General features: G+C 38.1%; 2 protein-coding genes across 3 annotated transcripts; one reads left to right on the top strand and one right to left on the bottom strand.

The window, feature by feature from the left end:
* The first annotated feature begins 326 nt into the window (after window positions 1-326).
* Window positions 327-4,804, top strand: nudt8 (nudix (nucleoside diphosphate linked moiety X)-type motif 8). 2 transcript variants are annotated; one of them, XM_036563159.1, is made up of 5 exons: window positions 327-469; window positions 2,271-3,089; window positions 3,684-3,816; window positions 4,106-4,178; window positions 4,260-4,804. In XM_036563159.1, the coding sequence occupies exons 2-5, from the start codon at window positions 2,272-2,274 to the stop codon at window positions 4,376-4,378; spliced, it is 1,143 nt and encodes a 380-aa protein (XP_036419052.1). In that variant the 5' UTR covers window positions 327-469; window position 2,271; the 3' UTR covers window positions 4,379-4,804. The 2 variants fall into 2 exon arrangements, with proteins under 2 accessions (XP_036419052.1, XP_036419044.1); XM_036563151.1 differs by having other exon boundaries at window positions 328-469; window positions 4,106-4,183.
* Window positions 4,805-5,755: 951 nt separating this feature from the next.
* LOC118802691 (membrane frizzled-related protein) lies at window positions 5,756-16,839 on the bottom strand. Its single transcript, XM_036563139.1, has 13 exons — window positions 16,733-16,839; window positions 16,532-16,637; window positions 15,537-15,671; window positions 14,622-14,780; window positions 13,424-13,643; window positions 12,690-12,820; window positions 11,718-11,843; window positions 11,527-11,603; window positions 10,358-10,506; window positions 9,897-10,027; window positions 8,557-8,691; window positions 8,027-8,154; window positions 5,756-6,667 (listed from the first exon to the last, which is right to left on the bottom strand). Exons 1-13 carry the CDS (start codon window positions 16,775-16,777, stop codon window positions 6,443-6,445), a joined length of 1,767 nt encoding a protein of 588 aa, XP_036419032.1. The 5' UTR covers window positions 16,778-16,839; the 3' UTR covers window positions 5,756-6,442.
* Window positions 16,840-17,378: the final 539 nt, after the last annotated feature.

Raw genomic sequence — 17,378 nt, 5'->3', positions numbered from 1 at the left:
ATATATACTATTTTCCTCATAAAATATGTTTTGTGAAGGCAATTACTTTTGCAGTAATGAGTAACGAAACATGTTCTGACTATGGAAACTGAAGGCTATTTTGCTTTACAACGGCCTGCATGTACCACTCCACCATGAACGTGTTTTATAGGCCTCTAAGTTTCTCTCCAACGGCACATTTCACATCAAACCAACGACTGCTTACTTCTTCACGAACAAATTGTGAAATTTAGGAAAATCGGTGGAGTTGCCCTTTACATTTTCAAGCCTAAATAAGTAATCCATTGTATCCACTGCTCGAAACCACACAGATAGACTTTCGCTAATTGAGTCCTGCGGTTAAACGGGTAAACAGCACTGCACTGTTCAACTCCTCACTCATTCAGCCCCCAAAAGTGGGGACTGTTTGATGCAACTGGCAACCCGAGCAGCAGCCGGAAAAGCGTGGTGTATGTCAGTCCTGTTCAAGGTGAGTGACTTCAGGAAAAACACTGGCCTGTTCTTTACTGAATGAACATGTTTGTATGTTTTACCGCCTGGGGGTTTCAAATTCAGCGGCGTCTTCGGTTCCTAAAACACTTCTTTCAAGCGCTGCCAAGAAACCGTTTACTTGGTACTGATAGCTTGTCGGCTAGCGGTTCACTTATGCTAATGCTAATGACAGGTTTGGATTTTGGGGGGTGCTGAGAGATGGTTTGTGTCAATGTTACAAAAGAAGTGTTAACTAAGAAGTGTTTAATAACATAGTCTCTCTTCGGAGACGAGATAAATGTGTTTTTGTTAGCGTATTGATGAGTCAGTGTAAGCTTCATATCTGAGTGAATATCCCCGCTGTAACTGAATGTGCCCATAAACACGCCAAGTTAAAGCTCTAACTACACGACAAGCTAGCTGAGCTTTATAGCTGTATCTTTAGTAACATTTAAAATCCTGTGTACACTTGTGTGTACAAACCCACTGAGACTCCAGCTCTGTCCGCTCTGTCTTATAAAAGACAGCCATAAAAAGAGGCAATACATTGACAAAAATAAATAAATGTACCCGCTGTTGTCAGTGAGACAGGTAACCAGAATGGGCCTCAAATCTGAGTGAGCTGACCAGTTGACGATCACAGTATACAGTTACATGAAACACAAAACCTGTAACACAGACTTACACATTGCTACATTTAAGCACTTTCCCAGCTCTATCTCACTTGATTCAGCTTATGGAATAATGAGTAGACTAGTTGAGTCAGGTGCATTAGATCAACTTTGGCCCTCCAGGTCTCCAGGCTGTATATCCTCAGTTTGTATTTTCGTCAAGTTGGCCATCTATCAGTAATGTATAGTCTGAGGTTCGGTTCCTGAGGTGGGCAATATGACAGTATGCCATTATTACTGTAAAAACTTGTGCCACCATGCTTTTTTCTGAGTTTATCTCAGGTATTGCCAGCACTAATAAAAAAAGCAAATGTATCATGAAGTCTACTTTTAGACAAGTTATAAGGAACCTGTAAACAACAACAACAACGTACAGTAACTTTATAAACTGCATAGAAACAAGTAGCTAATTGGATGTCAGCCCATTATGCCATTGTTATTTTATTAATTTAGTTTTACATATTGTTTGTTTTTTTCCTAATGTTCCTTCTTAAATAGTTTATTTTTGCTTGTGTTAAATAAATAGAAATCATTGTACTCATTCTGTTTATGCTCCTTTAGTAAATGTGGCACTGCTGTCTTGTTGATGTGTTTTGTCAGCACCAGCTTGTTTGACAAATTAAATATGGTGATACATGTTATGTTTTGTGAAAATCACCTACCCGTAACAGTAACCTTTTTCCCCAAATTTAGGAAAAATGAGTTTTTAATCAATAATATCTTTTTCTTTAAGTGCCTGTATTAAATTGAGAAACAGAATATTTTGTTTTATGTTATGAACTGATGTCTGCAACGTTCCAAAAAAGTTGGGACAGCAGCATGTTTACCACTGTGTTACATTACCTTCCCTTTTAACAACACTGAAAAAGAAGTCTAAAGGGCTGTGTGTTCACAAGATCACCGTTCAATTCTTTATATAAAGCTAAACTTGATTGTAAGTATTATTAATTGTCCTGTATATGTTTTAATGTTTAAGCCGTTGTATAGGCTTCTAAACCTAAAGAAGGATGGTTTGATTTTCAAAATATGGTCTTAAACAATCAAGCACATGTAGGTTGATCATTAAAAATGGGCTTCAAATACATGTAACTCTTATAGAACTCACATTGGCTCTTGTTTTTATTCCAGGATGTTTAGGAGTTCTCAGTTTGTGACTTCATCATGCCTCCTGGGGACGCATAGGTCACTGCTTGTGACAGTAAAAGACTCACAAAAGCCAACTCTCAGGACGTTGTGCAATAGCTCTCTCTCACAGTTTTGCCCTGTTAGTAGAGAGAAAGGACATCAGTGGAAACAGCATCATAAGCATGAGTCATGGAACAGTGTTTGTATTTCACAAAAAATTCTTCACAAGTCTTTCTCCTGTCTTGTTAACACAAGCTGCTCTGTTAAACCTTCAGCCTTTTACTGTAATGTGATTCATCAGGCAAATGTGCTTAAAGGAGTCAGTTCTGACATCCTAGCACATTGTCTCAGAAACTCTGTTCCTAACAAGTGCCTTCTACCTGAAAACCAAACAGACAAACACAGAAGCTTAATGGGTAAGTGGACAACACACCTAAACACCAGTATCAAAAGTCAGAAGAGTTACCACACTGTTATAGAGGCCACATCCTGTAAAGACAATTTCAGTAGGGCGTATGAATTAAGCAGAAGGCTCTGGAATTCAAGCCCATCAGAACGAAGCCATTGTGGACTTCTGACAACCCACATCCGTGGTTTGCACAAGAGAGTCCCACACCAGGCCACTCTAGAAGAGTGTCTATCAGCAGAGAACGAGGCCCGCTGTAGAGGCCACCTGCAGCCCAACACTGCACTGTATGAGAAGGAGAAGGGGAAAATCTGGGCAGCTGTGCTGGTTTCTTTATGCACAGTTGGAGGAGATCCTTCTTTCCTCTTCACTCTGAGATCCAGTAAACTGAGGGGAAGACACAAAGGAGATGTCAGGTACAAGTCCTGTTTAATGGCTGATGCTGAGGTTGACTATTTAAAAGGAAATAAATTCAGGGTCGTTTAACTTTCCCTAAGATTTTCTAGTGTCCATGCATGATTAGGCAAAGCCTGTAAGAACTTATCGCAGATTCAGCTTTGTGAAAGAGTAGTCCATCTCTGAAAGAACAAGTTATACAGCTTTGCATTTCCATTTAGAAATACATTTACCTGAAGAATTCATGAAAAAAAATATTTCATATAAACCATTACTGACAGAATTCAGTAACTGCCTATTGAATTCTATCATAATTATTTTTCAAGCCAACAGGTTTTCTTAGCCCAGGGAAACACTTTGAAATTATTATCCATGGCAATTGACCAGACAGACAGATGCAGCAGATAAATGCTGAGAAATGCTGGAGGATTTCTTTAAGAAGTAGTAATAGCAGTACTATTAACCATACAGTGCTTCTGTGACAAACAGCTAACAAAAGCTGTGGTTGCAAGTTAGCATGACTTTAAATTCATGTCATCTTTATATTTCTCATTTCAGCTTGTTGAGATCAAAACATCTGTCCACCTGGCAAACATTTTGTTTCCTCTGTCCAGTTTTGCAGGAGGGAAGCGAGACCCCTCTGACAGTAATGTTGTAGACACAGCACTGCGGGAAGCCAGGGAGGAACTGGGGATTGCTGTGACTGAAAATAAAGTGTGGGGGGTGCTGAAGCCACTGAGCGATCGAGTAAGTATTACCTACCAGCCTTTTTTATATATATATATAAACACTGTTTCATCAATGCACTCTCTGGAGCGTTTAAATTTAAATCCAGGAAGTTATAAAATTTATGCAGTTAAATAATCAGAGAATAATCAATGAGAACATTAGAGAGCCCACTAAAAAACATAAAAACTATTGTAAGATCCATGTGAATATCAGATTTTGATACATTTTAATTGTGGTCTAATATATACTTTCAACAGAGGTCAGAAATTTCATGTAAGACAGTCACATGACTTTTTGTGCTTTTCAGTCAGGAATGATGGTAGCCCCTGTGTTAGCCCACCTTGGACCACTGGAGGCTCTAACATTCCAGCCCAACCCAAGTGAGGTAAATAGTGTTGTTGAAATGCTTTTTCTCAGATGTTGCTTGGTGTGCTTCACTTGTCTCATTCTGTGTCCCAAAGGTGGAGGAGATCTTTACGCTGAGTGTAGCTCATGTATGCAACCCACAGAACCGAGGCTACACTCATTTTCGCACTGGGGACCGTTATGGCTACACTCTTCCTGTGTTTCACAATGCTAAGTACAGAATCTGGGGCCTGACTGCAGTAGCCTTGGACCACACACTTAAACTCATTATCCCGGTTTAGCAGCTCAACAGCCTGATTCAACAACATTCTACTCTGTGAAAGAGATTTGGTTCATTTACTTTGCTTTCGTGCAGAGGTAATGGCCCCACTTCAGAATGAAATGAATGATGTTTTAGAAATAACAGCCAGGACTGGTTCTCAACATCACTGTTTGCATCTGCTGATGCAAACGTAATTGACAGAATAACAATGCAATGTTTAAAAATATTAGTGGTATGTATTGACAATGGAATGAATTTTACTGAAATATCTTTATTTGGAAAGCACTTAATCATGTCACACTACTACCAAGACATGGCTTTGTACCTGACAATGCAATAAAGTTATATTTAAGAGATAAATTGCTACTTTAATTTCAATCCAACTGAAGCAAGTTTTTTCTTTTTTTTTTTGTGAACTGGGTTTTTAGTAATAGCTGCAGCTGAAGGTCAACAAACCAGGCTCAATTCACGAGTAAATCATTTTGCAGACCACATGTGAAAAGACATTAGTGGTTAAAGGTGCAGTGTGTAAGTTTTAGTGGCATCTAGAGGTGAGATTGCAGATTGCAACCAACTGAACACCCTCTCTTTCCAGGTGTGTAGTAGAACCTACATTGGCCATCATGTTTTCGCCTCTTTGGTGACAGGGCTTGGGTCTTGTGGTAAATATTAAGTTTAATCCCCATTTGCTAAGGTTTGGGTTCTCAAACTTCACACAGTACAGAATGGTTTGCCAGCTCCTCTAGCAACCATTGATTTTTATTCTTTTTGTGTACTCCAATCAGTGCTGTAATGCCACCAAATTCAAGTTGTTGCTTGAATGTAAAAACACAAAGGTCACTCTAGAGCCAGTGTTTGGTTTTCCATTCTGGACTGCTGTAGAAACATGGTGGTGCAATGTGTTGGCCACTCTTGCAAAAGGACCTGCTCCCTATGATATGAAGTGCTCATTTCAAGCTAACAAAAACACAATGATTTGTAGTAACAGGTGATTATACACTAATGAAAATATGGTTTAGTATGCTATATTCCATTTCTGCTAATAGATACCCCTAAACACACTGCACCTTTAAGCAAGAGCTTGAAAAAGGTTAATAGAATTGTTTTCAGTAAACATGACATGCAGATAGTATGAGCACAACACATTTTGCAGTTATATAACTCAAAGCAGTAAAAAATAAAATGTGTTGAAGTATTCCGTTCTGGTTCTTTATGGAAATCTCTTACTTGTAATGTATAACAATGATTACAACACCATTTAGTGTTTAGCCTTAATAAGGCAAGGTAGTATTTTTGATTTTATATGTAAAACTTCCTGCCTGCGCTGTAAGACATTGGCATTTACTGCATATTTACAGAGTATATAAAAATACTTCAAAATATGCACCTTCATACAGAAAGGCCACCAAAAGAAAAACAAAGCTACTAAATTCTTTTACTGTGCCTGATACTGCCAAACTAATTTGTATCTCAATTTACAGCCAAATCCACTATTATAAAAAAAAACATTGTAATGTATAATATTAAGTAGTCATTTATTTACAAAATTCTACATTACTCTACATAAAGGATCATTACGTTTTTGGAGCGCTTCATTTGTCTACTCTATTTGCACCAACATTCTTGGTCATGCAGCACAAATAATAGTGGTTCAGTTGTTTGAACACTTAAGTTATTTGATTTACTGGAGAGTTTAAACTTAAACTGCAGCACCATTATATTTGAGAAAGAGTTGGTCACACATAGTTCTTTTGGCAATGTCCCTTACAACAAAAAAGGATCTTTACTGGTGTTCTAAATTGGCCCATTATTGCACTTAATGTACAAGTTTGGACATTGGTAGAGCAAAAACAGTACTTCAAACAAAAGGTAACTTTCAGCATACTTCGTTTTTGCAAAGGATTGTCCTCCAATTGTCAGGAATCCACAAGAAACAGTCAACAATACACTGAGTACTCCAGCCAGCGGAGTCCTGCTGTAGTTATGAGTCATCATTTAGTCTTTCTAAGCTATATGCTAAGGGAGGGAGCACTCCATGGGGTCATGGGAGTCAGGCAGTAAGTGGCAATTGAAAGGCCAGCTCAGGCTGAAGAGGTCCAGCACTCTGCCACACTGCTGCTCCGCTGCTGAGCAAATGGATCTGCATGGCTGCAGCACGCCCCCTTGCAAGCTACACTGTGGCAAGAACATGGCACATACCAGCTGCCGCAGGGGCTCAAAACATGCCAGCTCCTTCAGCACCTGTACAAGAATGCACAAACACCAGTTTATTAGATACACCTGACTTGACCCTATACTAATAGGCCATTTTATCAGAAACACCTACCATATATGTGCACTTTGTAGGTTTACCATTGCCCAAATGCTCTGTACAGTTTATCAGCCCCCTTTACCATTTCTAACCATTACCTAGTTTAGTGTTGTTGTTTTTCTTTGGTGTTTTTCTGTTTTAAAGTGCATACTTTGAAATATTGTATATAATTTATAAATATGCAGTAAAATGCAGTTTCTGGAAACTTGGCTGTCTGTAAATTAGTGTAGATTTACTGGCAGTTGTTTTCCAGTGCCAACATCTGTCTGTACACTTACTGACCACAGCTGGGTTTCCCAAAATCATCTTAGCACAAAGATGGTTCTTAAGTGGTAGAGCAAGCATCATAATGAACCCTCTCTCCACCAGTTAAGAGAATCTTTACACTAAGATGCTTTTGGGAAACTGGACACACCAACTTGCTGGTAAAGCATTAGACACTATAGCTCATCTTTGCGTGATTTGTGTTATTTATTCAACAATGATCAGTTTCTGACCACAGCGCTACTGATAGCTGGATATTTTGGTTGGTGAACTATTCCCAGTGACTCTTACAATACCACTACCACATTGCTTTCATTGCCGAGCTGAGAATTATGTAAGGTGGTCCTATGATGGTCCCTTTTCATTGGCTAGGCTTCCCAAAAGCCTCTTAGCACAAAGATTGTTCTTAAATGGTAGATCGAACATGCCACTGAACACTCGTTCTTTCAGTTAAGATGATCTTAACACTAAGATGCTTCTGGGAAACTGGGCCCTGTTCTTTTACTGTGGGATGCTGTTTAATTATTTTACTAACCTGTATTGTAATTTACAGTCAAACCCATTTCTTGCAGACACAAAAGATCATTTCTGAAGGGCCTCATATATTGCACAAAGTACAGTGGTTCCAGTTTTGTGAGCAGACTTAAAGACGTAATGGAGCGTTATAACTAACTGCAGCATCATTACAGTCAAGAAAGATATTATGGATGTTTAATTCTTCACTCATGGTTCTTTTGGCAATATCCCTTACAACAAAAAGGGCATACTAATTTTTCACTTTCATTAGTGTACTTCCATTCTTTTTAACCACCATTAGAAACTACAGTTTTCTTGTATTAAATTTGCCCACTATTAATGCACTATACTGTACGATAAGAAAGCATAGGCTATGACAATGTTGTAATGTAATGATAAAAATATATAAAGTAGCACAATGAGCAACAGTACTTCAAGTGCTTCAATTAGACATAATAATCTCCTTGAACAAAGTGACAAGTAGGATTCTGGGTATTGTAGTTTCTTACTCTGTACTGGCGCAGCATGTTGGCAGCCTCTCTCTGATCAGCAATGGAGAGCCATATGTTGGGGAAGGATGTGAGGTTATAGCTGAGACCCTGGCACATCTCCACCTGAATGGGCTCACAGGATGAAGCTGCAGCAGAGAAGACACAGGCTTTCTTTATTCAAGACTCACATGGAATGAAAGGTAACGGATAAAAGTTAAGAGCTGGTTTGCATTGTAGTTGTCTCTTTTTCTCACTAATGATTAGAAATGTTACCATTAATTATAGCATGACAGTAACTCTCATAGTCATTTTGATAAAATGAATGTAATGCAATCCAATGCAATACTACGCAGGGAGATATTTTTTGTCTGTTATAAAATTGACGGTTCTAAAATCTGATCGGCTGTACTATGTTCTATACTATGTTCTGTACTAACTGTTAAGGGGTTTGTGCCTTGCAACACCTTTGAACTATGGCCAAATTACTATAATGCACTCTCATGACTTCTTGCTTCATTTTTATCACAGTTATGAATGAATGTTCTTACTGAAAGGAGGGTAAGTGGAGTTACTGCAGTTCTGCTCATCTGCGCCATCTGCACAGTCGTTCCACCCATCACACAGCCAGTCATGGTGGAGACACTGTCCTGTGGCGCAGGCAAACTGCTCAGGACTGCAGGTTCCTTAAAATGGAAAGCCAGAGTGGAGAGTGAGTCATTTTAATATAAATAAATAGATACACTGTGAAATTAATATGTTTGTTTCATAACAACAACTCTTTGGAGAGGATGTGTTAAATTATTTTCACTTAGAAAATCAACAAAAATGTCATTTTCTTTATATATAACATTAGGAATAAGATAATGTCACTGTATGCAAAAGTTTGAATATTCCTGGTCAATTTACATTTTGTTGAATTGCTAAGTGAAAATAACACATCCACTATGTGGAACAAATGTAAACATGGTATTTTATTGCCAATTTTAGTGCACAATTTATATTTATTTATGTCATAACTTTTGTACAGGCCACATTTTATAGATTTTTAAATTCAGCAAATAAGCAGTAATTGTATATTTAAATATGCAGAAGTGTGCTCTCTTTAGAGGATATGTTAACATATTTTCACTTAAAAAGCAACAAAACATTTAATTTGACCAGGGGCACCCAAACTTTTTCAAATAAATAAAAGTAGCATCCCAGAGCAGGACCCCCTGCCCTGCACTTTTTTTGTGTTTTCCTGTCAAAACACACCCACTTCAACTCGGGAAGGGCTTGTAAAATTAGTGGATTTGTAGGTCAGGAGTGTTGGCAGTAGGCCTAACACTAAACTTTGCAAGGCAGAGGGTCCTCCAGGACCAGATTTGGAAACTCATGTCCTTGAGGATGAATTAAGGTCCACAGAGGCAGACAATCCATGATGTATGACGTTCCAGCGCATTTACTGATTTGAAAACCAATAGCAGTGCTTTAGAATTTATTTTAAAAGAGATTAAAAGACAGTCAGTTAAAGCCATAATTGGTTTGGGATGTTCTCTTGTATGTGTTGCCGTTAATACACTGGCAGCAGCATTTGGGATGAGCTGCAGCTCGTTTACCCTTTTTGGCAACCCAGTGAGAAAAGCAAAAAAACAAATTTCATATGTAATGGATATATTAGCAATGCAGTTTAAAAAATACTGTGAATAGCTTATATCACAGCATGTATCACAACACACTTTTTCATAACTAACACAGAGCCACAGTTGATCAGTATACTGCTATATTATCATCTACTTCACAGAGTATAATATTTCCATTGAGAGTAGTTCGTGGTGTGTCTGCACCCTAGTGACTTATGAAAGGAGAGAACATTCAGTGCTGAAATGCACAACCACACAATACTCACTTTCTGAGAGAGAGATGACCTGATAAGAGGCGTAAAAGCCACTGTCAGCCACACCTTCATCCGCCACAAACACTACAGTCATCATCGGCCCAGAGGAGGTCAGGTCAGGAGGGAGGCCTGAGCCACAGAACCTACAGGAACCAAGAAAGACTGTATGAATGTACATGGCAGTATAAATCTATACATATCAACCTGATCTATTTTCTTATCTGCACTGTAGGAATGGAAAATGGCCAATGTTGATTTAAAGTGTTCAAATTTGTGAAAATCATGGTGTTTATTCATCTGAACTGTTATTTTCCATTTAATTTATTTGGTTTAAATAAAACCAGTACTTTACCACATGAAGTTCTGTATATTTTTAGGTTGAATGACATTTTTATAGTGTAAGTTGGCAATAAGAGAGTCACTTATTTCTCTTTTTCATCTGATAAAAAGAAAGAAAGAGAGATCATTGTTACCTGTCAAGCACACTGCCATCTCCGGTGTTGGCGCCGTCATGCACCTCCACATAGTCAAACTCACAAACATCTTGAGTTTCCAAACTGAAGTTGTGAAAAGTCAATCTGATAACCTGGCCTTCCTCTGCAGATATACGCCACGTACACAGCTGAATGAGAGTTTAGGCAAGAGAAGTGGAGAAACCAATATATAGAGATGAAGTAGAAAACAGGAAATGAAAGAACTGATGTGACTTAAGATGCTTGTAATACTTTCGCTTATACATCATCATTACATTATATTTACATTTATTTATTTAGCATTTAATGTATCCTAAGCTACTTATACTGCAGGGAATGTATACAATTATGCACAAAAGTTAGAACACACCCGACACAATTACATGTTTTGTTGATTTTGCTAGTGAAAAAGTACACATCTTAGCTAAATTCTTTGCTGTCTTATTTGCTAAACTTAACATATTGAGGAAAAAAATAAAACATAAAATGTGGCCCATGAGCCATGACACTTTTTTCCACATTTTTTTGTTCCACATTTTTTTCCAATGTGTTAAATAAATACAAATTGCGCATTAAAATTTGCAAGAAAAAATATTTAAGTTTATTGTCTGTAGAGGATGCATTACTTATTTTCACTTAGAAAATCAACAAAACGTAATTTGACCAGGGGTGTTTTAATGTTTGCTTATGCCTGTATATATAATCAGTATATATTTTATCAATATATATTTTCCACCACTCGTGTGGTAAAAGTGGTAATCCTAAATGTACAGTTACATTAATCGAAACCATACAGGCTGCTACATGGTTTAGAACACCAAAGAGCTATTTAGCATATTTTTGCTGTTCTAATAAGTCGTTGTACGGATGAGAGACAAATTAAAGGAAAAACCTGAGTAAATGACTGTAGAAACATAATGAGTGCAGATGCTTCCAGACAGGTTTACTGCATTATACAGCACAGTGCACCTGTATGCACTGAAGCTGTTCTGGTGGGTTGTGGTGGCCCAACATTTTACTAAGACACTTTATGTTGTTTTTCCTTTAGTTTGTCACCTGTTTGTACCTCTGAAATGATAATTTATAGAAAAATACCCTTTTTAAACCTACTGTTTAATGTATTGTACCAGTAATATACACTAATCTATTAAGACTGGACTGGTTTTTACCTGCTGGTGAGGATATGGCTTTGGGTGATTTGGACTGGACAGTGAGCCACTTGGTCCTGTCTTTTGACCTCCACATTCTATGCAGTGAACCACAGATTAAGAAACACAGGATTATTTATATGACATGAAAGACAAACACTTCAGTTCCTTAGCGCATATTGCACAGTGCTGAATGTACTCAGAGCTCCTACCCTTGTGTTTATGGCTGCAGTTGGCTTCGTCTGTGTGGTCCTGGCAGTTTGACTGGCTGTCACAAACAGACACAGGCAACAGGCAACGGCCACTATCACACATAAACTCCTCTCTGGAGCAGCTTTCTGGTGAGAAATGCCAACACACACAAAGAATCATCACTGAAAACATACAACATTATTTGACCTATATTGCTTTGTGTTTTATGAAAGGTGCCCACCCAGCAAGTCCTATAATGTCAACTTAACTTGCTGAGAAAGGGGAAGCCAGTGTCAGTGATGGAGAATGGGTGTGATGTGTACTGAGCACTTGGTATGACCAAAGAGTCTAAAAGCTGAATTTTGAATAAGTTGAAGTCGATTTAGAGTTTTACCTGGAATGATAATGAAAAAGGAACTGCGGTAATCTAACTGTGAGTTTAGAATCGTGAGCAAATTCATCAAATTTAAGCAAAGCATTCCAAAAGTCAAAAAGGATAAGAACTCCACACTCATGGATCAATCATTATGACAATTTTCAAACAATAACACAAATTAAATAAGTAAATAAATAAATACTGAGACCTGAAAAGAAAAAAACAGTAGTTTACATTTGTGTTTATGTGCACTTTGAGCAATGTAAATTTGTTTCTTTATTGTTTTGATAATACTACAAAATGTGTCTTATTTTGTGCACTATTCAAACAACTATTAAAATCAAACTTGAATCATGATTTCATATCCTTTTCTTTGAAGCCAAACATGTAACACAATGTTGTAAGACAGAAACAGAAGTAGCATGAAGAGTAACACACACTGAAGAGTCAACACTGACACCACTTTCACACACTGCATCTAACAGTGTACACAACTGTAGACCTGCTAAATAAACTCCACATAGTTACATGCAGAGAACAGCGTATTTTAATATATTTTTGTGACAATTCTAGCATTCTCATTACTCATTATTGTATTACTGTAAAATGTACTCACTTTGCCATGGAAGGATGGCATGATATTGCGCAATGAAGCCATTGCCCCCAATACTGCTGTCAGACCGGAATGACACCAATACAGTGCTGCTATTGGTGTTCACAGTGGGGGGAGCCACATTGCCACAGAATCTTCAGGGGAGGGAAATGTGTTATTATCTTTTGCACAACGCAAGCATTCAGTTTAGTCGAGCTCTTTGAGCTCTTTTTGATCATACAATGGGGTCCGAAAGTCTGAGACCACTGTTGAAAATGCTTCTATTTTGCATTCCTTTCTAAATGAATACCCAATTTTTTATTACAAGTGAGATTATTATCATAACAAAAAAGTAAAAGTAAAATCGTTGAATGTTTACATGAATTTCAGAGCCACTAAGTTTTTGGTACAGTATGTCTCTTTTTGTTTTAATGAGATTGTGCGCTCAAGCTGACACAGACTCTGTAAGTTTATGCAAAAGCCTCTGATCAGTAGATCAAATCCACCTGAGAGCTAAAAAACCTTTACATGGCCCATTTCACTAATTTGCTTCACTTTGAACAGTGACCTAGAAATAATGCAGAGTTTTTAATATTCCGTCTTCATTTTTTTCATAACTTTTCTTTGTTGATTTTTATTCTAAAACTTTCTGTTGTTAATGTCCAGGTTCAAATGAAAAAGATACCAGATTTTCAATGTGGCCTCAGACTTTTGGACTTTTTTAGTGCTATAAAGACACATGTCCAGTATGGGCCAACCTGCTGACTGTGGTGGTATCTTCTTTCTCTTCTCTAACCTCCAGCCAGTCAAAGAGGCACGGGGATGGTCCCTCAATGGCCAGGGAGGAGATGTGGAGCTGGACCAGAGATGGAGGAGACACCCTGATCACCCACACACACATGGAGTCAGGAGGGTATGGGCCTGGGTGGTTCGGAGAGCTGATAGATCCCTCTGAATCAGTCAATACACCACCACATTCTGTAAGAGGGAAGATATGTTACATTCCACACTACAGTCTCAGTGTACTGAGTTGCCAGTTTTTTAGGTACCCCTACATTGTACCTACACTAATTTGCCACTATATAGGTGCACTTTGTAGATCTCGAGTTACCAACTGTAGTCCATCTGTTGCTGCACAGTTTGTTATCCACCCTCTACACCATCCATGCTGTGCCTAACACACTTGTATCAGCGCAACATACGCTAACATGCCACTAGGCCTGTCACGATCATGAAATATTAGCTGACAATTAATTGCTATACTAATTATCATTAATGATTTGAATGAAAATGAAATGAAGACGGAAACATCTCAGCCTAATAAATAAAAATCACTACTGCCCTCTATAGGTGTTGTAGCACCAGTTAGAAATTACATCTGTTGTTTGACGTTTCTAAATAAATGTGTTTTCTGCCTTTTTATTTACATGTTTTTGCCTTGACCCAATCAACAATGAATGAAACCCCACGCAATTCACATTCTGTTTGTTGTGATATAAATATATGATTGTGAAAGCCAACAACTGTATAAAATAACTGTGGTCAGTATAAATAATTGTAGTTAGCTCAGATAATTCCTACCAGGCATTTATGTGATAAATGTGACAGGCCTACATGCCACCACCATGTTAGGGTCACTTCTCTGAACAGAATGATACACCACTCAAATAATATTGGGTCAGCAATGATCCTATGGTGCTCCTTGTTTATTGATGGATGAAGTAAAGGGGGAGCTGATAAATTGTGCAGCAACAGAGAGACTCCAGCCGGTAACCGTCTACATACAAATTGCACATATATGGTAGGTGTACCTGCTAAAATGGCCAATGAGTGTGGGTACATGGTAAGTACCTAATACACTGGCAACTTAACTCTATATTGAAATGTAAAATGCAGCGCAACCATAAAGGAAACAGCAAATAATCAGCAAATAATCTCTGTAGTCCAGAAGCTTACTTGTATGAGTGGTGGCCTCTTGCTCAAGCTGTGGGAATAGTGAGCTGTGTGCAGGATGAAGAATGGTGGGGCTTGGGGTGAGGCTGTGTGAAACTGTGCCTCCACTCCAGGAGTCCAGAGGAGACAGCGCTCCTTCCTCAGTGGAGTCTGTATTCATCTCTGTGACAAGGAGCATAAATAATAGGATATTAAGGCTACTGGGCCACATCACATAATAAAAATGTCATCTTTGAAGTTCTTAATCACAATTATTAGCCTCTTTTAACTTTTCTTTACATGATATAGCACCAGCAATGTGACAGCTACATGATGATAACAAGACTAGGAGGCTAAATCTCTGTCATAAGCCAATTACAATCGCAAGCAATAATTTAACTGAACCAAAATGCTCATGGCTAAAACTTCATTTAAGTATGTTGTGTCAGTGTTGAATAGCAGTAATTTTCCTTTTTACTGTTTTCTTTACCAGTTACAACACAGTGAAGCTTTTTATTCGCCAGCTTCTTATTGGATTTTCCTGTTCCACCTTAAATGGTGCATGTAACATGTACGTTACATGCGATTACATGTAACTGACTGCCATTTAAGATGCAGAAAATTTGAATACAGAGCTGGCAAATAAGAAGCTAACTTCAGCCTCATCACAACACCAGCTATATCGCTACCAAAGACCGGGAGACTGTAGCTGTTTTACTCAAACAGTAATTCAGTTGATAGAAGTTTCTGCTGAATATATTTTCAAAAGAATGTCTATGTTGAATATTAGTATGAACATGCTGCTTTAAAATAGAACTTATGAGTGAAATGCTAAGATCACTGACAAGTTAGTACTACTGGAAAATCTTACTAGCAGCATTAATATTTTTGAGTGAAAATTTTCATTAGCTTAGTAGAGTTTGAGCATTTCTCACTCACGTGTTAGAACAAGTGCTAGAGTGATGCCCAGCACTGCCACCAACACCAGCACGACTGCAGACACCACCAGAGTCCCCCAGCTACACCAGTGACCCCTCAGACGCAACACACACACACTCAGCAAACTTCTGTGTTCTGCATCACCACAGAGAAGGGAAGACAAGTGTCACTCAAAGTAATCTGTTCAAAAACACTGACACTGAAGTAATGTTTCACAGAAAAATTGGTTGCTTGGTTTCTGAAGCCTCATAATATAATATATGTCAACCAGAAATGTGTTGGGTGGCATAGATGTCAGTTACTTGTTAGCTACCTTAGCCTCGTAGATCCAACACTAAACTAAAGAAACAAACTGTGTCTTTTTTTTGGCAAACTACTCCTTTAAAGGTGGTTATAAGATCTTGTACCATGATCTTTCATAAACTGAGCTTAACTTGGCTTCAGCTTCTCTTGAAGACGGTTAAACAATAATTCATGGTTGAGTAACAATTTTTTATTCACACACTAAAAAAAACCCTAAAGGCTTTTCTTAGTAATTTTTGTTTTTATTTTTATTACAGTTAATGGGCACATTTTTTTTCTGCCATTTTAGTTTTAGTAATAGTTTTAGTTAACTACAATAACCCTGAAGACTACCTGAATTTCTCTGCATTGTTGTCATTCAGTCTAATGTAACACATTGAGTTATTTAAAATGTATGCCGGTGAATAATGTGGGAATACATTTTCAGTCTCAGTCCTCACTACAAATTTGCACCAAATGTTTGTGTTTTCTCTGCTCCAGCATCCTGGACATAATCAAATGTTATCCTTCATAATCTTTAATAGTCAGGTCTGTTAGAGCAGGAAAATTACAATAATATTCAGAGATAAATTCCCATTAATGTTTTGAGAAATGGTCTCCAAGACTGTGACTGAAAACCACTGTTATAAGACAAAGTCAAAGTCTATTCCACGGTCATATATAATGTCAGTATTGAGGGACTGTGTACGTACGTGGTGCAGGCCTTTTGATAGGTTCTGAGGAAATGGCAACTTTAAACACATCTTTGATTTCATCATGGTCATTCTCTGGCTCGAATGCTGGATTGCAAAACACATTCTGTGGAGGTCAAAGGTAAAGATAACAGTGTTTAGCCTTAACAAGGCTTAGGGCTCTGTGATTGAATATCAAACTAAAACTGAACTTTTTTTTACCTCATAAAAATCACAGTCATCGCTGGACATTCCAAGGTCTGCCATTCTCACATTCCCAGAAATCCTTTGACATTACTTGTAATTACGTTCACTCACAGCACGGAGAGGCTTAATTCTGTACAGAAGAACAATTACCAGGCTACTCTAAATATAGGTTTAAAGTGCAATGCAGTGCAGTTTCCAGCAGCATATTTCATTACTCACCCTGCTGAAGTCACATTAAACATGGTTAAATTGTGAGTCTCACATAACCCTACATGTAAGAGCTAATAAAAAATCATCTTCACTTTAGTTCCCTGCTTAAAGTCCAGTTAGTGGGTCTTGCTTGCTCTGATTAGTCCTCATTTGTGTTTGTCGAAGTGATGAATTGCTAAATTCGATGGCGCTGTGTTAGGTGGTCTCTGCTGGGTCCTGTTTTGGTGCGGGTGAGTAGGTTACAATAAAAGAAGTTAAGAACCCTCCTCTCAATTCCTCACAAAGCCAAGTCAGCTGAGAGGACTGAGCAGGCCAGGACGGGGGGTTAGGGAGCTGTATGCGGTTAAATTCCCCCTAATGATCCTCTAATCTTTACATCTCAAACACATACACACACAAAATGATAAACCATATTACAAGACATCATTTTTTGGCAATAGTTGGGCTTCAA

This window comes from Colossoma macropomum, unplaced genomic scaffold, assembly GCF_904425465.1.
Source record: "Colossoma macropomum unplaced genomic scaffold, Colossoma_macropomum, whole genome shotgun sequence".
Taxonomy (NCBI): domain Eukaryota; kingdom Metazoa; phylum Chordata; class Actinopteri; order Characiformes; family Serrasalmidae; genus Colossoma; species Colossoma macropomum.
The sequence above is the reverse complement of the archived record's forward strand: the minus strand, read 5'-3'. Positions and strand labels throughout refer to the sequence as shown.

What these genes read in the sequence shown, in the direction of transcription:
- nudt8 (XM_036563151.1), top strand. Translation starts at nt 2,272, where the DNA reads ATGTTTAGGAGTTCTCAGTTTGTGACTTCATCATGCCTCCTGGGGACG. An exon ending in AGACACAAAGGAGATGTCAG is followed by an intron (nt 3,090 to 3,683) that starts GTACAAGTCCTG and finishes TCCTCTGTCCAG; the next exon opens with TTTTGCAGGAGGGAAGCGAG. An exon ending in TGAAGCCACTGAGCGATCGA is followed by an intron (nt 3,817 to 4,105) that starts GTAAGTATTACC and finishes TGTGCTTTTCAG; the next exon opens with TCAGGAATGATGGTAGCCCC.
- LOC118802691 (XM_036563139.1), bottom strand. Translation starts at nt 16,777, where the DNA reads ATGGCAGACCTTGGAATGTCCAGCGATGACTGTGATTTTTATGAG. An exon ending in TCTAGCACTTGTTCTAACAC is followed by an intron (nt 14,781 to 15,536) that starts GTGAGTGAGAAA and finishes TCCTTGTCACAG; the next exon opens with AGATGAATACAGACTCCACT. An exon ending in CTCCACTTACCCTCCTTTCA is followed by an intron (nt 8,155 to 8,556) that starts GTAAGAACATTC and finishes TCTCTGCTGCAG; the next exon opens with CTTCATCCTGTGAGCCCATT.